A 22526-nucleotide genomic window follows, 5' to 3' on the forward strand; every position below is an offset into this window, starting at 1 on the left:
TGTTGTGCTCTGTGTGTGTGTGTGTGTGTGGGGGGGGGGGGGGGGTAATCATATAATGGGAATTGTATGTAATTGGATATAAAATAATGGGCAACAGTAAGAACTGATTTCATATGAATTTTTTGCTAGAGTTAGGGTAAGCTGGCTCAATTTTGAAATCAGGACAGAAATCAAGGCCAATACCTCTTTATCCTCTTAGAATTTCTTAGGCTCCCACATTAAAATAGTCTGAAAAAATTCCATTCTCTATTTTTAAAATTTAAGAACTGGGAGCTAGTTTGCCTAGTTAAAGAAGAAAAATCACTACAGCTACATCTTTAACCTGCAGGGGAAACAGTCATAGACAAGCCATCAGTTGGTGCAGAGTAGCTGAAGGGCCCGACTGCAGGAGCCGGCCCCCTCTAAGACTTTAATGTCATGCGACAGAAACCAACATGTACTGTGTTAGGTCCAGCAAAAAATAAAAAATAAACAAACATGCTTATTTAGGGTCTGCTCCTTTCTCTGCCCCTGACCAAGGCAGAGGAAGACCCTACATCTGGAGTTGGTCCCCAGGTGCTGGACTAATGGGCAGGTTGGATGGGTTAAAGACAGAGGACACATTTTGTTGTACATATCTATATGTACAATGACATTAAAGGCTCTAGTATTATTATCAGGCTAAGTTAGAAGCGCACGATGCTACAAGAACTCAAACCTGACCAATGAATCCTGGAGTTGCACACAATGAAATGACAAGAACAAAGTCTGCAGGCACAACACTTGAGTCATTTATTCATAAACACCTCCACACAGCGACTGCATGAACACATCTGATCAAACCAAATCATTGGAGACGTATCAGCTGGAGCAAACTGAGCTCCGTTAGTTTTGGGAGATGTGTCCTTCATGTTCTGGGTCAGCTGTTCACACACATACTTTCCCCTCATAAGGCTTCCTGGGCACAGCTTTAGGTTTCCCCACCTGCAGGCCGAACACACAGTCGGTAAGTGACCTCTGATTATGTGGTGTAACGGTAAAATGTGCCGTTGCCGCTCTCTGACCTGTTCCCTCTGCTTGATGCGTTTGTAAATGAAGTCACAGAAGGGCTGTCTGTGGATGAACCTGCCATGTCCAGGAGTCACATTCAGCTGGCCATTTTCATAGACAACTTTTCCTCTGGAGATGGTGACCAGAGTGACACCGTGGCACTCCATGCCTTCAAAGATGTTGTAGTCCAGAGCCTGGTGGTGAGTCGAGGCTGAAATAGTCCTGTCGACACACAAAGACAGAATTGGAGAGGCCAAAGGAAGAAAACGTGAATGCACTGTAATCTGACAGAATCAGGGCGACATGCACTCGTGCACAAGCAAAAAAACAAAAACAAATCTGATTTCACAACTTCAGGCATTTGCAAAAAGCTCACAGAGCAAATAATCTGAATTTCTTTCATCATTGCTGACTGCTGCATTGTTGTGTGCAGCATCTCCATAAATAAAGCACAAGAGAAAGAATGCTGCCTGTCTGTCCAACATAACCGCTGTGCACCTATTTACTGCTGCTTTATACTGGAACCATTTTAAACATTTAAATTTTGGAAACTTTGTTTCTGGTGATGTCATCACTGCCTGCAGGTTGTCGAATACAGGATTTATTTTGCATTATTTTTGTACATTTTACTCGTGTGGATTACACATTAACCCTGACAAAAACTAATTTAATCTGTGCAATATTGATTTACAGCACTAACATTGTCACAGGCTTGCTCTGCAAGACAGAGTGCCTCAGTGCAGAGCAGTGCCACCAAAAGGCCCTTAGAGTTTACATTTAGTGAGGTAAATGTGCAGGAAAAAAAAGGAAAAATCCAACCCCCCAAAAAGTTAAAAATAGAGCCTATATTCAAAAATGCGGACTTTCCCCTTATAACAATAAATCAGCAGGTGACACTAAAGTGTGAACATGTGACAACCACACACACTGATTTTCTGAAACATGGAGGTTTCCTGTTGACTTGTAAAACTGGACGTTATGTTTTCTTTGCACTGACCAGAAGTCTCAATTTTCCATTAGCCCAGATATGAGACAGAAGAAAGACGAGTGAACCCTGGAGCCTTTTGTGGTTGTGCAACATGTTTTTGGTGCCCGGCGGCTCCGGATGTTATGAAACGTCACTTAAGCTGCAGGCGCTTAATTACGCCATCTCACAGAAGAATTTATGAATGAAACCAGCAAAGAAGAGAAGCTGTCATGCTTTAAAGACATACACGTAACAGCCACGTGCACGGTACAGAAGGAACGTGTACAAAGGTGATGACTGTGAGCGGGGAAACAGCCTATAATATTTCCGATTATCAAAGTGTCTCACACCAGTGTGAGAGGAAGTGGCACTGGTGTGCAGCGTCTTCTTCCCAAGGGCCTTAGGTGGAAAATGCAGCAATGGATTCTGGGTTATATAAGTGCGAGTGTCATTGGTGAATCAGAGTACAGTAGAAAGCTGCTCCCTGTGTTGGGCAAATAATAAGAAAACTGAAACAACCAGTTTTTATTTTTATCCTTCTGATTCCTGAAAATAGTTTTGATCCTGGATTCTGTTGTGGAATCTGGATCAGAGTCCACATGCTCATCATTGGGGTTACATTCACACTGACAGCTGAAGTCACCCAAGTCTGATTTAAAGTGTTGCTGCACATCTGGATCCAAATTGGGGAATTTCACAAGATTTTTACACATTTTGCCAAAATCAGAAGACTGGCCCTGTTCAGCATTTTTATCAGTTCTCTGCTTGCGATCGATCGCGAGAGACACATTTGTTGTCGCCACAAGCATTTGGCCAGGTTGTAAAGACGGCAGGCAGAATGGGAATAACACTGAGCCAATTTCCAAATGAAAACCATCACAGAAGTTATCAAACTCTGGTCAGCTGTGCGAGCATATGCTGGTGCGGCACCTCGCCACAACCACCACATGATGGAACTGCCCTGGGTCCTGGGTGGAGAATCAGATCCAGTATCACGGACGAGCCTTAGGGTTAGCGTTAGGTTTTCTCACCCTCTGAGCCAGATTGGACCATCCAGGATGGATGAGCTTGTCAATCACCTGCCGACCACAAAAAAAAAAAAAAAATCGCAGGCTACCATGATTACAATTTGTATAAATTTCCAATATAGATGAGTCATAATAATATTGATAAACACACTGATTTTTACTAAAATAACTGAATGATTTGATACGGTAACAATGTAACAACTCGCAGAGGGAGCGGAGATTTCTGTCACTATCTCGCTTTTCAAGGGCCCAATGAACAACCCTGACAATCGCTATCATGGATTTGCGACAGGAAACAATGAAACACTCAGTCTACGAGCCATAACCACAATATTAAGAGAAAAAAAGCAGAACAATGAGTGACGGACACCACCCTGCTGGGATGAGCTTTTTTCAGTGACTGTTCAGAGTGAGGGGGGGGTGTTCAGGCCACAGACCCAATCAGAGAGACACAGCAACTGGTGTGATTGAGCAGACACACTCAATCTGAAATTCTTCACTTTTGGATATACACTCAACAAAAATATAAACGCAACACTTTTGGTTTTGCTCCCATTTTGTATGAGATGAACTCAAAGATCTAAAACTTTTTCCACATACACAATATCACCATTTCCCTCAAATATTGTACACAAACCAGTCTAAATCTGTGATAGTGAGCAATTCTCCTTTGCTGAGATAATCCATCCCACCTCACAGGTGTGCCATACCAAGATGCTGATTAGACACCATGATTAGTGCACAGGTGTGCCTTAGACTGTCCACAATAAAAGGCCAAAAGGTGCAGTTTTATCACACAGCACAATGCCACAGATGTCGCAAGATTTGAGGGAGCGTGCAATTGGCATGCTGACAGCAGGAATGTCAACCAGAGCTGTTGCTCGTGTATTGAATGTTCATTTCTCTACCATAAGCCGTCTCCAAAGGTGTTTCAGAGAATTTGGCAGTACATCCAACCAGCCTCACAACCACAGACCACGTGTAACCACACCAGCCCAGGACCTCCACATCCAGCATGTTCACCTCCAAGATCGTCTTAGACCAACCACTCGGACAGCTGCTGAAACAATCGGTTTGCATAACCAAAGAATTTCTGCACAAACTGTCAGAAACCGTCTCAGGGAAGCTCATCTGCATGCTCGTCGTCCTCATCGGGGTCTCGACCTGACTCCAGTTCGTCGTCGTAGCCGACTTGAGTGGGCAAATGCTCACATTCGCTGGCGTTTGGCACGTTGGAGAGGTGTTCTCTTCACGGATGAATCCCGGTTCACACTGTCCAGGGCAGATGGCAGACAGCGTGTGTGGCGTCGTGTGGGTGAGCGGTTTTCTGATGTTAATGTTGTGGATCGAGTGGCCCATGGTGGCGGTGGGGTTATGGTATGGGCAGGCGTCTGTTATGGATGAAGATCACAGGTGCATTTTATTGATGGCATTTTGAATGCACAGAGATACCGTGACGAGATCCTGAGGCCCATTGTTGTGCCATACATCCAAGAACATCACCTCATGTTGCAGCAGGATAATGCATGGCCCCATGTTGCAAGGATCTGTACACAATTCTTGGAAGCTGAAAATGTCCCAGTTCTTGCATGGCTGGCATACTCACCGGACATGTCACCCATTGAGCATGTTTGGGATGCTCTGGACCGGCGTATACGACAGCGTGTACCAGTTCCTGCCAGTATCCAGCAACTTCGCACAGCCATTGAAGAGGAGTGGACCAACATTCCACAGGCCACAATTGACAACCTGATCAACTCTATGCGAAGGAGATGTGTTGCACTGCATGAGGCAAATGGTGGTCACACCAGATACTGACTGGTATCCCCCCCAATAAAACAAAACTGCACCTTTCAGAGTGGCCTTTTATTGTGGACAGTCTAAGGCACACCTGTGCACTAATCATGGTGTCTAATCAGCATCTTGATATGGCACACCTGTGAGGTGGGATGGATTATTTCAGCAAAGGAGAAGTGCTCACTATCACAGATTTAGACTGGTTTGTGAACAATATTTGAGGGAAATGGTGATATTGTGTATGTGGAAAAAGTTTTAGATCTTTGAGTTCATCTCATACAAAATGGGAGCAAAACCAAAAGTGTTGCGTTTATATTTTTGTTGAGTGTATATACACACACCCACTTTGAGCAATGGAGCTTCTGCAAATTTGTTAGATGTGAGTGAGCAATCTGAAAATAAAATGTGATGTAGTGCACCGCTAAAGTTCAGTTTCAGGTTTAGGTGACTTTATTTGAACCCGTAGGTAGATCTGTCACTGTTGGAAAAATTGTGAATATGCCTTATTTTGTTATCACTGAAATGTCTAAAAGAATTGTTTTCTTTAATCTGAAGTAAAGGTAACCCATGACGTGATTAATGCAAAGTGTCTGTTTTTCACACGCAGTGTTGATACATGAGATATCTGAGGTCTTTTGTTTCGCTTACTCAGAGCAAGTAGAAAAATACAAGCTGTTGCCACACATTCACACATGGTATTTGCTAATCTTATTTTGCTGAGAGTTCCTGATCATTCAGTTCTGCCTTCCGTCATCGTTTCTGTAACCCTTGTTTGCTTGAGTAAGTAAAAAGCAGGAGAAGGAGTCGCTCAGAAGAGAGAGAAGGAAGGAATGAATTTGATGCTCGAGCGATTCTCTCTCTCTCCTCCCAAGCAACACTCTCCTCGCAAGTAAAAGAGAAGCAGTGACTCCTGGTGTGTCTCTTTGATATCAGTTTGTCTGTGATTTCTATTACAGGGTGAACCTGACAGTCACAGGCACAAACAGGTACACACAAGCTTACTAAAAGACTAAAAACAGGAATCAAGGGAAACCACTAAAAGACCATCAGTATAAAGCATGCAAAGGGTAAATAAATAAGCACACACACACACACACAGACACACACACACATATATATATATATATATATATATATATATATATATATATATATATATATATATATATATATATATATATATATATATGTGTGTGTGTGTGTGCAAACCCTGCTAAAGGCCCCTTCACACATAGTGCGAAGTTTGGGCGACACCTGGACAAATACGGTGTGAAACAGTTCGAATTTGTGCACCAAGAAACATCGTGCTGACGGGTAGGCAACATATTTGCAACCTTCACTAATGCTGTTTCTGTACTATGATGAATTCTAAAACCTGACTGAAACTCTTCAAATAGACCATTCCTCTGCAGATGATCAGTTAGCTGTTTTACAACTACCCTTTCAAGAATTTTTGAGAGAAAAGGAAGGTTGGAGATTGGCCTATAATTAGCTAAGATAGCTGGGTCAAGTGATGGCTTTTTAAGTAATGGTTTAATTACTGCCACCTTAAAAGCCTGTGGTACATAGCCAACTAACAAAGATAGATTGATCATATTTAAGATCGAAGCATTAAATAATGGTAGGGTTTCCTTGAGCAGCCTGGTAGGAATGGGGTCTAATAAACATGTTGATGGTTTGGATGAAGTAACTAATGAAAATAATCGGTCGGACAATCGGAGAGAAAGAGTCTAACCAAATACCGGCATCACTGAAAGCAGCCAAAGATAACGATACGTCTTTGGGATGGTTATGAGTAATTTTTTCTCTAATAGTTAAAATTTTGTTAGCAAAGAAAGTCATGAAGTCATTACTAGTTAAAGTTAATGGAATACTCAGCTCAATATTAGAGGCATTAGAGGCAGGGACAATTTCACACGGTTTGCACACGACTCCTGCGTCATGCGCACTAAGTGCGCACTTCGTCCAAACTTCGCATTATGTGTGAAGGGGCCATAAGATTTGTTCAAGTGGACAATCGTTGTAGGCTAAAGTTCGCTTCACGTTTAGCTGCACAATCACGCAATATATATCCAAAATGAAGAATTTCAGATTGAGTGTGTCTGCTCAATCACTCACAAGCTGACTGAACATTTTATATTTGTAAATTGTTCAATTTATTTTTATCAAATAATGGTAGTTTTTTAAATTGTTTACTACAAGTCTCAACTTAGATTTTTTATTTTATTTTTTTTTAACTACTGAGTAAGCTGATCTTAAAGAAAATAGCACAGCACTTTTTCCTGTTTCTTTATATTTTAAGAAATTAAGAATTTCTTCACTTGTCCCACTTCACCAACATTTCAACATGTGCTGTGTAGAGAAGCTTGTAAATCCAGATGCACTTCAAAACTTCCAGTGATGGAGCTGAACACCAAAATGTGAAGCTCAGATGGAAGAAGAAAACATCTCTGCTATCCAAAATGTGAGGAAAGTGTCTCCAAAAACTCCACCAAGAGGTTGAAGCTGCAGGGGAGACCTTCATCTGGTTAAATATCCTAAGAGTCCAGCTCATCTGTTGTCTCTGAAAACTCACACCTGCTGCTGCTCGTTTAAATAAAACAAAAGCTCTTTAAACAGGAACTATTTTATTACTTGAAAAAGCTGTTGCCTTTTATATGTTAACGTTAAATGAATGAATCATTAAACATGTCCATGAAGTCAAAGTTCAGTCAATAAGGCACTTGCACAGGTAGAAGAGGCCCCACATTCTACCTGTGCCATTATCTTTCAAAGCATTCACAATCACTAGAATAGTCAAATTCATATTTTAGTGGTTACGCTCTCCTGATTACAACATTAAAAGCAATCACATAGTCAATTATGATGTAATTAAATGTTGAAATGGCTAAATTAAAAAATTATTTCATCACATCAGACATTGAGAAATCCTAATTAACAGACATAGTGCAGTCATTGTTACATCATCTCCTATTGCGTTTATACTAAACATTTACGGTGTCTTTTTCCTGGTTGAAATGGCGATATGAATGAATGAATCTACTAAATTTCTTTTCGGGCTTCTCATCAGGTGCTGTTGCTGTTTTTCACTTCCATCATCCTCAGTGTTCTGCAGTATTGTAACGCTGTGTGGTTCAGCTGTCTGTCCGTCACTGCTAAATCTGGGCTTAGACAACTGCTTAAAATCTGCTCTAAGATAGTGGGACAGTCTCTGGATGGTCAGTATGAAGCCGCATATCACAACAACATGATGCGGTTAGCAAAGAACATCGTCTCTGACCCCAGCCATGTCCTAAATTCTGAATATGAAGGTTCTGGGTTCAAATCCCACCCCTGCCACATTTCTTCATGTAATGTGGAGTTGCGTCAGGAAGGGCATCCGGCGTAAAACCTGTGCCAAATCAACATGCAGATCCACCTTGGATTTGCTGTGGCGACCCCGAGTGCAAACAAGGGAGCAGCCGAAGGGACTTACTTTTTACCATCAGGGCGACGCTATTGTGTGCCGCGCTATAACAAAGTCAGGCTTAAGACCTCATTTATACATCAGTCTATCTTGAAACTAAATGAGGAGCTTAGTTCATAGATTCAGAGTATGAAGGGAAATGGATGATTGTTTATTGTTGTTTTCTTTGTGTGATGTAATTGTTTAAATGTATGATGTCTATTGTCCTTGTGTTATACGGAGCTGCTGAACATGCAAAACAAATTTCAGATCAATGATCTGACAATAAAGTTCATATCTATCGATCTATCTAAACTTAAAAATGTACACATTACTTTCCATGCAATTTTATTCGTCTAACAATAAATGTCCTAGGTTCCTTATAATGTTAATCAAGAAATCATCTCATCTGAAACAACAACAACAGATTTGTTGTTGTTGTTGTTCATTCACCAGATCCGCATTGGTATTTGGCACAAGTTTTACGCCGAATGCCCTTCCTGACGCAACTCCCGCATAACCTGGAGAAACACACACAGCCGCTGGTGTTCCAAAGAGGTCTCCCATCCAAGCAGTAACCAGGTCCTGCACTGTTTACCTTCTGCGATCTGACAGGATCAGGCTCACACAGAGCAGATTAGCTGCTAAACAACAGATAAGTGATGGTTTTAATTTACAGATCTTTTTTTTTTGTTTTACTAAAAACTATTTTCATTACAAGTTTACTTATGTAAGAAATGTTTTTATTCAAAATGTACAGTAATCAGAAATTAATCTTGAAGTAAAAAAAAACTCACATTTGTAAGAATTACCTTTAGAAAAGTGCTGTGTATAAATTCTACTGTTTATATTGCATTGTGATTGCGGGAGCAGTAGAGCTGTCACTAACGATTATTTTCATTGTCGATTAGTTGGCGATTATTTTTTCGATTAATCAACTAATCAAAAGATTATTTTCTTTTCTTGCTAAAAAATGCATCAAGCTGCTGTGCACATTATCAATCAATCAATCAATCAATTTTTTTTATATAGCGCCAAATCACAACAAACAGTTGCCCCAAGGCGCTTTATATTGTAAGGCAAGGCCATACAATAATGATGTAAAACCCCAACGGTCAAAACGACCCCCTGTGAGCAAGCACTTGGCTACAGTGGGAAGGAAAAACTCCCTTTTAACAGGAAGAAACCTCCAGCAGAACCAGGCTCAGGGAGGGGCAGTCTTCTGCTGGGACTGGTTGGGGCTGAGGGAGAGAACCAGGAAAAAGACATGCTGTGGATTACAACTGACCTTTTAAGTTCACTTAATGGACCTTAATCAAAATACTTATGATAAATTCAGATAAACAAAACACACATTTAACTTAAAAGTGTGCATTTTATTATACACAAATATTAACAAGTGCAAGCTTAACCGTGCAAGCGCTTGTAAACAATTTAAACTGCAGCTCCCTTATTCACTTGCTGCATTATTTAACAAAAACTGTGCAAAATGCCATAATGTGGCAATTCCTTACTTCAAAGTAAACATATAACCTCATTCCCATGATGAACATATTTAGGATGCTCTGTGTCATTACTCCAGCCATTTGGGGAGTGCATTGTCCTTTCTTGAGCATAAAATCATCCAGACGTCTTTGACTTTTGCTGTAGAAACAAAACAAAATGTACAATTTATGAATAGAAGAAATTTGGTGATATACTGGTATTAATTAAATTAGGGAATAATTTTATGACCGCTAGCTAGCTAATCAAACATCGTAACATAACCGCTATGTTGAAAGCACTAACGAAGCAATCGTATGCATTAGAAAAGTTAAATAATACATATATCCATACTCGATAACTGTTGGGTAGCTAAACATGCTAGATTACCTTGTGGTGTTTGGGGGTAGATTCGGCTGCCAAGAGGTTTGCGTTTCAGGTGCTCGTGCATGACTGTAGTGTTGTCACGATATGCTAGCACGACTTTGCACAGTCTGCATGTAAGTGACTTGGCGGCTTTGTTTTCTATGAAATGCTCCCATGCTTTGGATTGTTTCAGTCTTGCTCTAAACTTCTCTGTTAACTCCGCTTCGGCTCCTTGCTGTTGCTGCTCTGCCACTGTTTACCCGAGTGCGTTGTAGCAGAGTCTTTGCGTAGTGATGGCATCGAAGGGACGCAGAAGTATAAATCACTTGGCTACCGTATCCGCTTCTCCCTTGAGGAAACACCGCCCCCCCAAGTTCCTGTTGCAGTTAGCGCTTCCACAAAACACGTCGCCGGACCAAAATGATACAGTTTTTGAATGGTAAAACATGATTGGGCGATTTGTCGACAATGAAAATACGTGTCGACAAATTTTCATTGTCGACATTATCGATAATGTTGACTAATCGTGACAGCCCTAGGCAGCAGGTGGTTAGAACTTTACTGCGGGCGGGAACCCGACGGCTAAAAAGAAAACACTACGGGATTGTGGGGGTCAGGATGACTCAGTCAATAAAGGAGAGTAGTGTAAAAGTTTGCGGTGTCCACACGCTACTTTCAGCTTAAATGGAACATCTTTAATTTAACAGGAGCAGTGGACACAACAGGAACGGACAGGTACACATACAGAGACAGATGCAGCTGCAGCGGGAGTTATCGCAACAACCAAACCGACAGTACCATTTTACTGCATCTCCATATATGGCACACATATGTGACAAATAGAATATGTAACTGTTTTTAAACTAAATGAAAACAACAAAACAGGAGCGCTATTCCTGACCAGTGCATCAAAAGATATCCAGGACAGGGAAATGAAACAAATAACCCCATGAATCTCTTTATTAATAGCTTAAATAGCGTGTTTTCTCCTGCGGGACGGGAGAAAACACAAAATCAATGCATCTGTATTGTGTGGGCATAAATTCTCAGAGTTTCACGTGTGCAGGTGGGACTGGACATACTTTTCTGCTGGGGGGGGTGAAGGGTGGGACTGGCTATACTCTGTCATTTTAGAAGGAGAAAAGAAAAAAACAACAAAACATCACATGAGTGCTCCCTTCTCTGAAGCCACTTTAGCGCTCTTACAACTACTAATCACTGCTTATAAAAACTGTTTGGAAATTCTCTGTGCTTGTTCTGTTAGACCTCAGTGCTGCTTTTGATACTGTTGACCATAAAATTTTATTACAGAGATTAGAGCATGCCATAGGTATTAAAGGCACTGCGCTGCGGTGGTTTGAATCATATTTATCTAATAGATTATAATTTGTTCATGTAAATGGGGAATCTTCTTCACAGACTAAGGTTAATTATGGAGTTCCACAAGGTTCTGTGCTAGGACCAATTTTATTTACTTTATACATGCTTCCCTTAGGCAGTATTATTAGACGGTATTGCTTAAACTTTCATTGTTACGCAGATGATACCCAGCTTTATCTATCCATGAAGCCAGAGGACACACACCAATTAGCTAAACTGCAGGATTGTCTTACAGACATAAGGACATGGATGACCTCTAATTTCCTGCTTTTAAACTCAGATAAAACTGAAGTTATTGTACTTGGCCCCACAAATCTTAGAAACATGGTGTCTAACCAGATCCTTACTCTGGATGGCATTACCCTGACCTCTAGTAATACTGTGAGAAATCTTGGAGTCATTTTTGATCAGGATATGTCATTCAAAGTGCATATTAAACAAATATGTAGGACTGCTTTTTTGCATTTACAGAATATCTCTAAAATTAGAAAGGTCTTGTCTCAGAGTGATGCTGAAAAACTAATTCATGCATTTATTTCCTCTAGGCTGGACTATTGTAATTCATTATTATCAGGTTGTCCTAAAAGTTCCCTGAAAAGCCTTCAGTTAATTCAAAATGCTGCAGCTAGAGTACTGACTGGGGACTAGAAGGAGAGAGCATATCTCACCCATATTGGCCTCTCTTCATTGGCTTCCTGTTAATTCTAGAATAGAATTTAAAATTCTTCTTCTTACTTATAAGGTTTTGAATAATCAGGTCCCTTCTTATCTTAGGGACCTCATAGTACCATATCACCCCAATAGAGCGCTTCGCTCTCAGACTGCAGGCTTACTTGTAGTTCCTAGGGTTTGTAAGAGTAGAATGGGAGGCAGAGCCTTCAGCTTTCAGGCTCCTCTCCTGTGGAACCAGCTCCCAATTCGGATCAGAGAGACAGACACCCTCTCTACTTTTAAGATTAGGCTTAAAACTTTCCTTTTTGCTAAAGCTTATAGTTAGGGCTGGATCAGGTGACCCTGAACCATCCCTTAGTTATGCTGCTATAGACTTAGACTGCTGGGGGGTTCCCATAATGCACTGAGTGTTTCTTTCTCTTTTTGTTCTGTATGCACCACTCTGCATTTAATCATTAGTGATTGATCTCTGCTCCCCTCCACAGCATGTCTTTTTCCTGGTTCTCTCCCTCAGCCCCAACCAGTCCCAGCAGAAGACTGCCCCTCCCTGAGCCTGGTTCTGCTGGAGGTTTCTTCCTGTTAAAAGGGAGTTTTTCCTTCCCACTGTCGCCAAGTGCTTGCTCACAGGGGGTCGTTTTGACCTTTGGGGTTTTTACGTAATTATTGTATGGCCTTGCCTTACAATATAAAGCGCCTTGGGGCAACTGTTTGCTGTGATTTGGCACTATATAAATAAAATTGAATTGAATTGAAATTCATCAGGATGTTTTTGTTTTTTTTTTGTTTGCACTGAGACATTCACTGAATAAATACAGTTGTATGCAAAAGTTTGGGCACCCCTGATAATTTTCATGATTTTCCTTTATAAATCATTGGTTGTCTGGATCAGAAATTTCAGTTAAATATATCATATAGCAGATAAACACACTGATATTTGAGAAGTGAAATGAAGTTTCTAGTATTAACAGAAAGTGTGCAATAATTATTTAAACAAAATTAGGCAGGTGAATAAATTTGGGCACCCTTGTCATTTTATTGATTTGAATACATTTAGCACTAATTACTGGAACACAAAATTGGTTTGTAAGCTCATTGACCCTTGACCTCCTTACACAGGTGAATCCAATCATGAGAAAGGGTATTTGCAAATGTTTCCCCTCTTTGCATCAGCAGATTCTTGAGAACAATGTTAAAGAATCAGTGACAAAGTTGAAGTTGCTGTTCAACAAGACAATGACCCTAAATACTGCTCCAAATCTACTAAGGCATTCATGCAGAGGAACAAGTACAACTTTCTGGAATGGCCATCTCAGTCCCAGACCTGAATATTATTGAACTCTGTGGTGTGATTTTAAGTGGGCTGTCCATGCTCAGAAACCAACAAACCTGAGATGTTTTGTAAAGAAGAATGGTCCAAAAACCTTCAACCAGAATCCAGACTCTCATTGGAAGCTATGGGAAGCGTTTCAAGGCTGTTATTTCTGCAAAAGGAGGATCTACTAAATACTGTATGTATTTTTTCTGTTGGGGTGCCCAAATTTATGCACCTGCCTAATTTTGTTTAAAGAATTATTGCACACTTTCTGTAAATCCTATCAACTTCATTTCACTTCTCACTGTGTTTGTCTGCTATAAGATATATTTAACTAAAATGGCCAAACAACCAATGATTTATAAAGGAAAATCATGGAAATCATCAGGGGTGCCCAAACCAAAGGCCAGAGAAGTTTTAAATACTGTCACATTGTTTGAGTAAATACACCTAAAATATAAACTGTAAGAATGCTGATGGTGAGATGAGGTGTAAAACAAAATTACTGAGGATAAAATTGCAGACAAACTCTGAGTCCAACACAGCAGTTTCAAAACATAATGTATTCATAAGCAACAGAGGCAAATCACATTACTTTAAATTAGTTACAGATTAATTTTAATTCTTTTGGAAATAATGTTGCTGAATGAAATGTCATTGCATTACCTTGAGAACTAAGGGTACCTTGACACTTGCACGAATCTGATCCCCGCGCTGGCACACAATCTGGCATGCCAAAGTAAACTCGTCGTAAAGCTGTGCAAGTGCGCAAAGAAAATTTTTAAATGTTCAAAATCTGACACGCATTAATTTTGTGAATTACACGTGAACAATGCCCAATCTATTTGAAAACACTTGTGTGTCACTGCATCAGCGCAGAACATCACAGCTCAGCTCATCTGAACGATTATGACGAGATGTTAAATCTATAATAAACAGAATTTTACAGATACTCATAAGAAGGAATGAAAATGCAACTGTTTAAACCAAGCCACTACAGTATAAATGTTATAAATAATTACTGTTGAGATAATTCCAAATGCATTCTCCACGTCACGAAGCACACGAGACAAGCAGCAGCTGTAGAAAATCTTTCTGTGAGGGATTAGAGGTGGTTTAATCAGACAACTTCTGAGACCAAATGATTAATCCACTATGAAATACTTAATTTATACAACACAACATCCAGAGCCACAAAATGCAGCATCCAGTGGAACAAAGCAGATCGCACTGGCACGATGAATTATGCGGCAGTGCGGGGGTTCTGTGTGTGCAAGTGTCAAAGTGCCTTAAGACAATGAAAAAAGAAACTTTCATTTGCGAACATGTCATACAAACACTGTCACAACAGAGATAATAAACACATATTTAGTCATGCTGATAGTTCTGTTGGCTCCTCACCTTGTGGCCTCGGGGTCCCAAATCACCACATCAGCATCTGAGCCCTTGGCAATTTGGCCTTTTTGGGGGTAGAAGTTGAAGATTTTTGCTGCGTTGGTGCTGGTAACTGCGACAAATCGATTCTCATCCATTTTGCCGCTATGCTGAGGGGATTGAGGACACAAAGTTATGTTTCACTGTGAATGATGTCACTGTTTGACTTTTGTCGCATTATGAGATTTGAAAAATGATCAGTTGAAACACTGCTTCCAGACTTCTTTCTTCCCTTGAGGAGCCCTGTTTGTATGAGTTATATTTATTTAACATATTCAATTCTACAACCCCAAGTCCAATGAAGTTGGGATGTTGTGTGAAATGTGAATAAAAACAGAATATGATTTTCAACCTATATTCAATTGAATACACCACAAAGACAAGATATTTAATGTTCAAACTGATAAACTTTGTTTTTGTGCAAATATTTGCTCATTTTGAAATGGTGGTTTTGGAAAGGTGGAGAAGTTTAAAGATGATCTCACTGAAACACACAGGTAAGACTATATATTTATTTATTGTGTGAATGGATTTAATATTTAATAATAAAGTATTCAAGAAGGAAGACAATATTTATTTTAAAAATAGCTGATACTTTCAGCCCCTTGTGTCATTTTTCAGATTTGAAATTGTTTCTTGGGGGGGGGGGGGGGCAAATAAAAAAAATCCACACTTCCTCATCACTTTTTTCTGATATCACAGATCGTAAAACAATTATTTTTTATCAGTTGATTATGACCAAAGAGCTGGCAGAAAACCAACCAAAAACAGTTTATCACCTCCACCCATGCCAAAATCGCCTGCATTATTTATTTATTTATTATAATCTGTGTTCTGAACTCTGCCAATATCGTCACTGTTTCCTCCAAAGATTACTGTCATCTAAATAAGGCTCAAAACCATAAATGCTGTGTCCCCCACAGCTGCTTCAGAAACACCTTTAGACTGGACATAAAAAAAAGCTCCACACTAGAAAAGAAAAAAAAAAATCATCCTCCAGACTGGACTTACTAAGGGTATTTAAGGTGGCCATTTGCAAATGTTTCTCCTCTTTGCATCTCTTCTAATGAGTGGCAACATGGGAGCCTCTAAACAACTCTCAAATGACCTAATGACATGTATATATTCTTATTTGTCTTTTTATATTTACTTTTACACCTTTGCACTACGGGAGTTGTCTTTTAATTTTGTTGTACCTTGTGTATAATGACAATAAAAAGCATTCTATTCTATTCAATTCTATACTAAAAACAAAGATGCTTCAACATCATGGTTCAGGGGACGGATACAAAGAGCTATCTCAGAGATTTCAGCTGTCAGTTTCCACTGTAGATTGACATAGTGAGGAAATGGAAGACCGCAGGCACAGTACTAGTTAGTTTTTTGAGAGTGGTATGGTGTTTGTGCACGTGTTAACGCATACAAACCTTCAGTCAATAAGACCATTAATGTATTTTCTGTCAAGTCCAGAAAATGGACTCGACAGTCCATTTGACCACAAGTGCTACAGGTCACATTAGAACGTACCACTCCTTTCTCCCAGATGACGGACATCCTGTCTTCCACACCGTTCACCCCATTTGGGATCTTGGTGAAGTCATCTTTGCCGAGGGCTTTCTGACACACAGAGAAGGTGCAGTTGTCCGTCGCGCTCACGCTCAGATCACCACTAACACATGATGGATAAAGAGGAAAACAATGGATTGGGGAAAGAATAAATCTTAAAATCAACTAGAGGAGCACTCTCTAGAGTGCATCAAAGACCACAAATACCCATCTTGCAGTTCTTGAAAAGTTTAATTTCACCAAAAATCAACATAAGGGTTTATGGGTCAAATATACATACACACACACACACACACACATATATATATACGAGGTCTGTTAGAAAAGTATCCGACCTTATTATTTTTTTCAAAAACCATATGGATTTGAATCACGTGTGATTTCGTCAGACAAGCTTGAACCCTCGTGCGCATGCGTGAGTTTTTTCATGCCTGTCGGTTGCTTCATTCGCCTGTGAGCAGGCTTAGAGTGAGGTGTGGTCTACCCTTCTTGTCTATTTTTTATTGCGAATAAATGTCTGAACGATTTGGATGTTTGCTGCATCAATTTTTTTCCAGAAACTGTAAGAGACCTCCAGGTGGACACCGTTCGAAAAACTAATATGGCTTTCAGGGACAATTTTATGGGGATTAACCAGATTATGGGGTGTTACTGCCCCTTTAAGGATGGCCCACAACTGCTGAGAGCGCAGCGGGTGTTATGTTACTGCTGCAAATAAGTATTTGAACACCTGTGAAAATCAATGTTAATATTTGGTACAGTAGCCTTTGTTTGCAATTACAGAGGTCAAACGTTTCCTGTAGTTTTTCACCAGGTTTGGACACACTGCAGCAGGTATTTTGGTCCACTCCTCCATACAGATCTTCTCTAGATATTTCAGGTTTGGAGTTTCAGCTCCATCCAAGGATTTTCTATTGAGTTTAGGTCTGGAGACTGCCCAGGCCACTCCAGGACCTTGAAATGCTTCTTACGGAGCCCCTCCTCAGTTGCCCTGGCTGTGTGTTTGGGGTCATTGTCATGCTGGAAGACCCAGCCATGACCCATCTTCAATGCTCTTACTGAGGGAAGGAGGTTGTTTGCCAAAATCTCCCAATACATGACCCCATCCATCCCCCCTTCAATACGGTGCAGTCGTCCTGTCCCCTTTGCAGAAGAGCACCCCCAGAGTATGATGTTTCCACCCCCATGCTTCATGGTTGGGATGATTGTCTTGGGGTTGTTCTCATCCTCTAAACATGGTAAGGAGTTGATTCCAAAAAGCTCTATTCCTTCTCCCATGCCTCCTCTGGATCATCCAGATGGTCACTGGTGAACTTCAAATGGGCCTGGACATGTGCTAGTTTGAGCAGGGGGACCTTGCTGCCCTGCAGGATTTTAAACCATGACAGCATCATGCATTACTAATGTAATCTTTGTGACTGTGGTCCCAGCTCTCTTCAGGTCACTGACCAGGTCCTCCTGTGTGATTCTGAGCTTTCTCAGAATCATCCTTACCCCACAAAGTGAGATCTTGCATGGAATCCCAGACTGAGGGAGATTGACAGTCATCTTGTGTTTCTTCTACTTTCTAATAAATAATCATAACAATTGTTGTCTTCTACCAAGCTGCTTGCCTGTTGTCCTGTAGTCCATCCCAACCTTGTGCAGGTCTACAGTTCCCTGTCCCTGGTGTCCTTACACAGCTCTTTGGTCTTGGCTATGGTGGACAGGTTGGAGTGTGATTGATTGAGTGTGTGAACAGGTGTCTTTTATACAGGTAACAAGTTCAAACAGGTGCAATTAATACAAGTAAAGAGTGCAGAATAAGAGGGCTTCTTAAAGAAAAATTAACAGGTCTGTGTGAGCCAGAATTCTTGCTGGTTGGTAGGGGTTCAAATACTTATTTGCAGCAGTAACATACAAATAAATTATTAAAAAAAATCATGCATTGTGATTTCTGGATTTTTTTTTTTTTTAGATTATGTCTCTCACAGTGGACATGCACCTTTGATGAAAATTTCAGACCCCTCTACGATTTCTAAGTGGGAGAACTTGCAAAACCGCAGGGTGTTCAAATACTTATTTTCCTCACTGTATATACACACACACACACAGTTGTGCTCAAACGTTTACATACCCTGGCAGAAGTTTAGTTTTTTTGGCCATTTTTCAGAGAATATGAAGAATAACACAAAAACTTTGTTTCACTCATGGTTAGTGGTTGAGTGAAGCCAGTTATTGTCAAACAACTGTGTTTACTCTTTTGAAATCATAATGACAACAGAAACTACCCAAATGACCCTGATCAAAAGTTTACATACCCCTGTTCTTAATGCCCTGTGTTGTCCCTTTTAACATCACTGACAGCTTGGAGTCTTTTGTGGTAGTTGTGGACGAGGCTCTCTGATGGTGAAGCTGCCACTGAATATGTCTTGGACTTTATTTACATTAATTACAAAGAAATACAAACAGTATGGCACTTTATGGTAAATCTTCATGGAGTAGACAGTTCTCAAAAACTGAGTGACTTTGCAAGAAGGAGATGAGTGAGGAAAGCCACCAAGACACCCAGACAACCCAGGAGAAGTTATGGGCTTACAGTAGTGTTCAGAATAATAGTAGTGCTATGTGACTAAAAAGATTAATCCAGGTTTTGAGTATATTTCTTAATGTTACATGGGAAACAAGGTACCAGTAGATTCAGTAGATTCTCACAAATCCAACAAGACCAAGCATTCATGATATGCACACTCTTAAGGCTATGATATTGGGCTATTAGTAAAAAAAAAAAGTAGAAAAGGGGGTGTTCACAATAATAGTAGTGTGGCATTCAGTCAGTGAGTTCATCAATTTTGTGGAACAAACAGGTGTGAATCAGGTGTCCCCTATTTAAGGATGAAGCCAGCACCTGTTGAACATGCTTTTCTCTTTGAAAGCCTGAGGAAAATGGGACGTTCAAAACATTGTTCAGAAGAACAGCGTAGTTTGATTAAAAAGTTGACTGGAGAGGGGAAAACTTATACGCAGGTGCAAAAAATGATAGGCTGTTCATCTACAATGATCTCCAATGCTTTAAAATGGACAAAAAAAAAACAGATACGCGTGGAAGAAAAGGGAAAACAGCCATCAAATGGATAGAAGAATAACCACAATGGCAAAGGCTCACCCATTGATCAGTAGTGTTGGGGAAAGTAACTTTGGAAAGTTACTTCATTAGTTAATTTATACAGTTATATTTTACAGTTACTTCATACAGTTAGTTCATTAGCAGCATGCGGACAACTTGTCGGCAGCTGCTGAATGTAATTAATAAAGTTACTCATAATCTAATTTGGTTGTTTTTAAGATTTAGTACTCAGAAAAGTAACTATTAGTTACTTTGCTGATGAGTTACTTTGCTGATTGCTCAATCTTACGAGTAACCAAGTTACATTACTCGTTACCTTATTAGTTACATTACTTATTAGTTGCAAGTTTTCGGCAGATTCTAATAAAGTAATTGCATAATGCTGCTAATGAAGTAACTGCATAAAGCAACTGTATAAAGCAACTAAAAAAGTAACTAAAAAGTAACTTGTCAAAGTTACTTTCACAACACTGTTGATCAGCTCCAGGATGATCAAAGACAGTCTGGAGTTACCTGTAAGTGCTGTGACAGTTAGAAGACGCCTGTGTGAAGCTAATTTATTTGCAAGAATCCCCGCAAAGTCCCTCTGTTAAATAAAAGACATGTGCAGAAGAGGTTACAATTTGCCAAAGAACACATCAACAGGCCTAAAGAGAAATGGAGGAATATTTTGTGGATTGATGAGAGTAAAATTGTTCTTTTGGGTCCAAGGGCCGCAGACAGTTTGTGAGACAACCCCCAAACTCTGAATTCAAGCCACAGTTCAAAGTGAAGACAGTGAAGCATGGTGGTGCAAGCATCATGATATGGGCATGTTTCTCCTACTATGGTGTTGGGCCTATATCTCGCATACCAGGTATCATGGATCAGTTTGGATATGTCAGAATACTTGAAGAGGTCATGTTGCCTTATGCTGAAGAGGACATGCCCTTGAAATGGGTGTTTCAACAAGACAATGACCCCAAGCACACTAGTAAATGAGTAAAATCTTGGTTCCAAACAAACAAAATTAATGCCTCATAGATGTGAAGAAATCATGAAAAACTGTGGTTATACAACTAAATACTAGTGATACTAGTGATTTTAGTGATTCATAGGATTGCTAAAAAAGCAGTTTGAACATAATAGTTTTGAGTTTGTAGCGTCAACAACAGATGCTACTATTATTGTGAACACCGCCCTTTTCTACTTTTTTTACTAATAGCCCAATTTCATACCCTTACGAGTGTACATATCATGAATGCTTGGTCTTGTTGGATTTGTGAGAATCTACTGGTACCTTGTTTCCCATGTTACAATAAGAAATATACTCAAAACCTGGATTAATCTTTTTAGTCACATAGCACTACTATTATTCTGAACACTACTGTATGTGGCTGTGATTGGAGAAATTGTGCACAGTGCAAATTTAACATTTTTCATCACCACTCTTAGCTTCATAGTGGAGTGGAGCAGAGCAGAGAAGGATTTTCTTTCACCAAAACAGATTAAATCCAGGCTTGCATCTCAGATGTACCTTCTGGCAATTTGTAGCTAAACTTTCAGGTCTTTTTAAGAAAATCGTCCTCTATACCACTTCATCATGAAGATGGATAACTGGTGATACGTACAAAATGCAAAGCTTGCACTGTGCATAATTTCTCTAATCACAACCACATAAGCCTATAACTTCTTCTGGGTTGTCTGGGTGTCTTGGTGGCTTTCCTCACTCTTCTACTTCTTGCATAGTCACTCAGTTTTTGAGAACTGTGTACTTCATGCAGGTTTACCATAGAGTGCCATATTGTTTGTAAGAACAGGAGTATGTCAACTTTTGATCAGGTTCATTTGGGTAGTTTCTGTGGTCATTATGATTTGAAAAGAGTAAATACTGTTATTTGTCAATAAATGGCTTCACCCAACCACTAACCATGAGTAAAAAAAGTTTTTGTGTTATTGTTCATATTCTCTGAAAAATGGCCAAAAAAAAAAAAAAATCTGCCAGGGTATGTACACTTTTGAGTATATACAACCCCTGGCAATAATTATGGAATCACTGGCCTCGGAGGATGTTCATTCAGTTGTTTAATTTTGTAGAAAAAAAAAGCAGATTACAGACATGACACAGAACTAAAGTCATTTCAAATGACAACTTTCTGGCATTAAGAAACAGTATAAGAAATCAAGAAAAAAAATTGTGGCAGTCAGTAACGGTTACTTTTTTAGACCAAGCAGAGGGAAAAAAAATATGGACTCACTCAATTCTGAGGAATAAATTATGGAATCACCCTGTAAATTTTCATCCCCAAAACTAACACCTGCATCAAATCAGATCTGCTCGTTAGTCTGCATCTAAAAAGGAGTGATCACACCTTGGAGAGCTGTTGCACCAAGCGGACTGACATGAATCATGGCTCCAACACAAGAGATCTCAATTGAAACAAAGGAGAGGATTATCAAACTCTTAAAAGAGGGTAAATCATCACGCAATGTTGCAAAAGATGTTGGTTGTTCGCAGTCAGCTGCGTCTAAACTCTTGACCAAATACAAACAACATGGGAAGGTTGTTAAAGGCAAACATACTGGAAGACCAAGGAAGACATCAAAGCATCAAGACAGAAAACTTAAAGCAATATGTCTCAAAAATCGAAAATGCACAACAAAACAAATGAGGAACGAATGGGAGGAAACTGGAGTCAACGTCTGTGACTGAACTGTAAGAAACCGCCTAAAGGAAACAGGATTTACATACAGAAAAGCTAAACAAAAGCCATCATTAACACCTAAACAGAAAAAACAAGGTTACAATGGGCTAAGGAAAAGCAATCGTGGACTGTGGATAACTGGATGATATATATTCAGTGATGAATCTCGAATCTGCATTGGGCAAGGTGATGATGCTGGAACTTTTGTTTGGTGCCGTTCCAATGAGATTTATAAAGATGACTGCCTGAAGAGAACAT

The 22526-nt window shown here is 39.9% G+C and overlaps 1 protein-coding gene across 1 annotated transcript in view; it reads right to left on the reverse strand.

Annotated features, from left to right (window-relative positions):
* Window positions 1-762: 762 nt before the first annotated feature.
* dpys (dihydropyrimidinase) overlaps window positions 763-22526 on the reverse strand; it is a 71798-nt gene continuing 50034 nt past the window's right edge. The window contains exons 6-9 of the mRNA XM_034173807.1: window positions 16440-16581; window positions 14880-15022; window positions 1044-1251; window positions 763-963 (exon numbers count right to left, since the gene is read on the reverse strand). Of these exons, the coding sequence (XP_034029698.1) occupies window positions 907-963; window positions 1044-1251; window positions 14880-15022; window positions 16440-16581 (550 nt within the window). The 3' untranslated portion in view covers window positions 763-906. The remainder of the gene's footprint in view (window positions 964-1043; window positions 1252-14879; window positions 15023-16439; window positions 16582-22526) is intronic.

This window comes from Thalassophryne amazonica, chromosome 7, assembly GCF_902500255.1.
Source record: "Thalassophryne amazonica chromosome 7, fThaAma1.1, whole genome shotgun sequence".
Taxonomy (NCBI): domain Eukaryota; kingdom Metazoa; phylum Chordata; class Actinopteri; order Batrachoidiformes; family Batrachoididae; genus Thalassophryne; species Thalassophryne amazonica.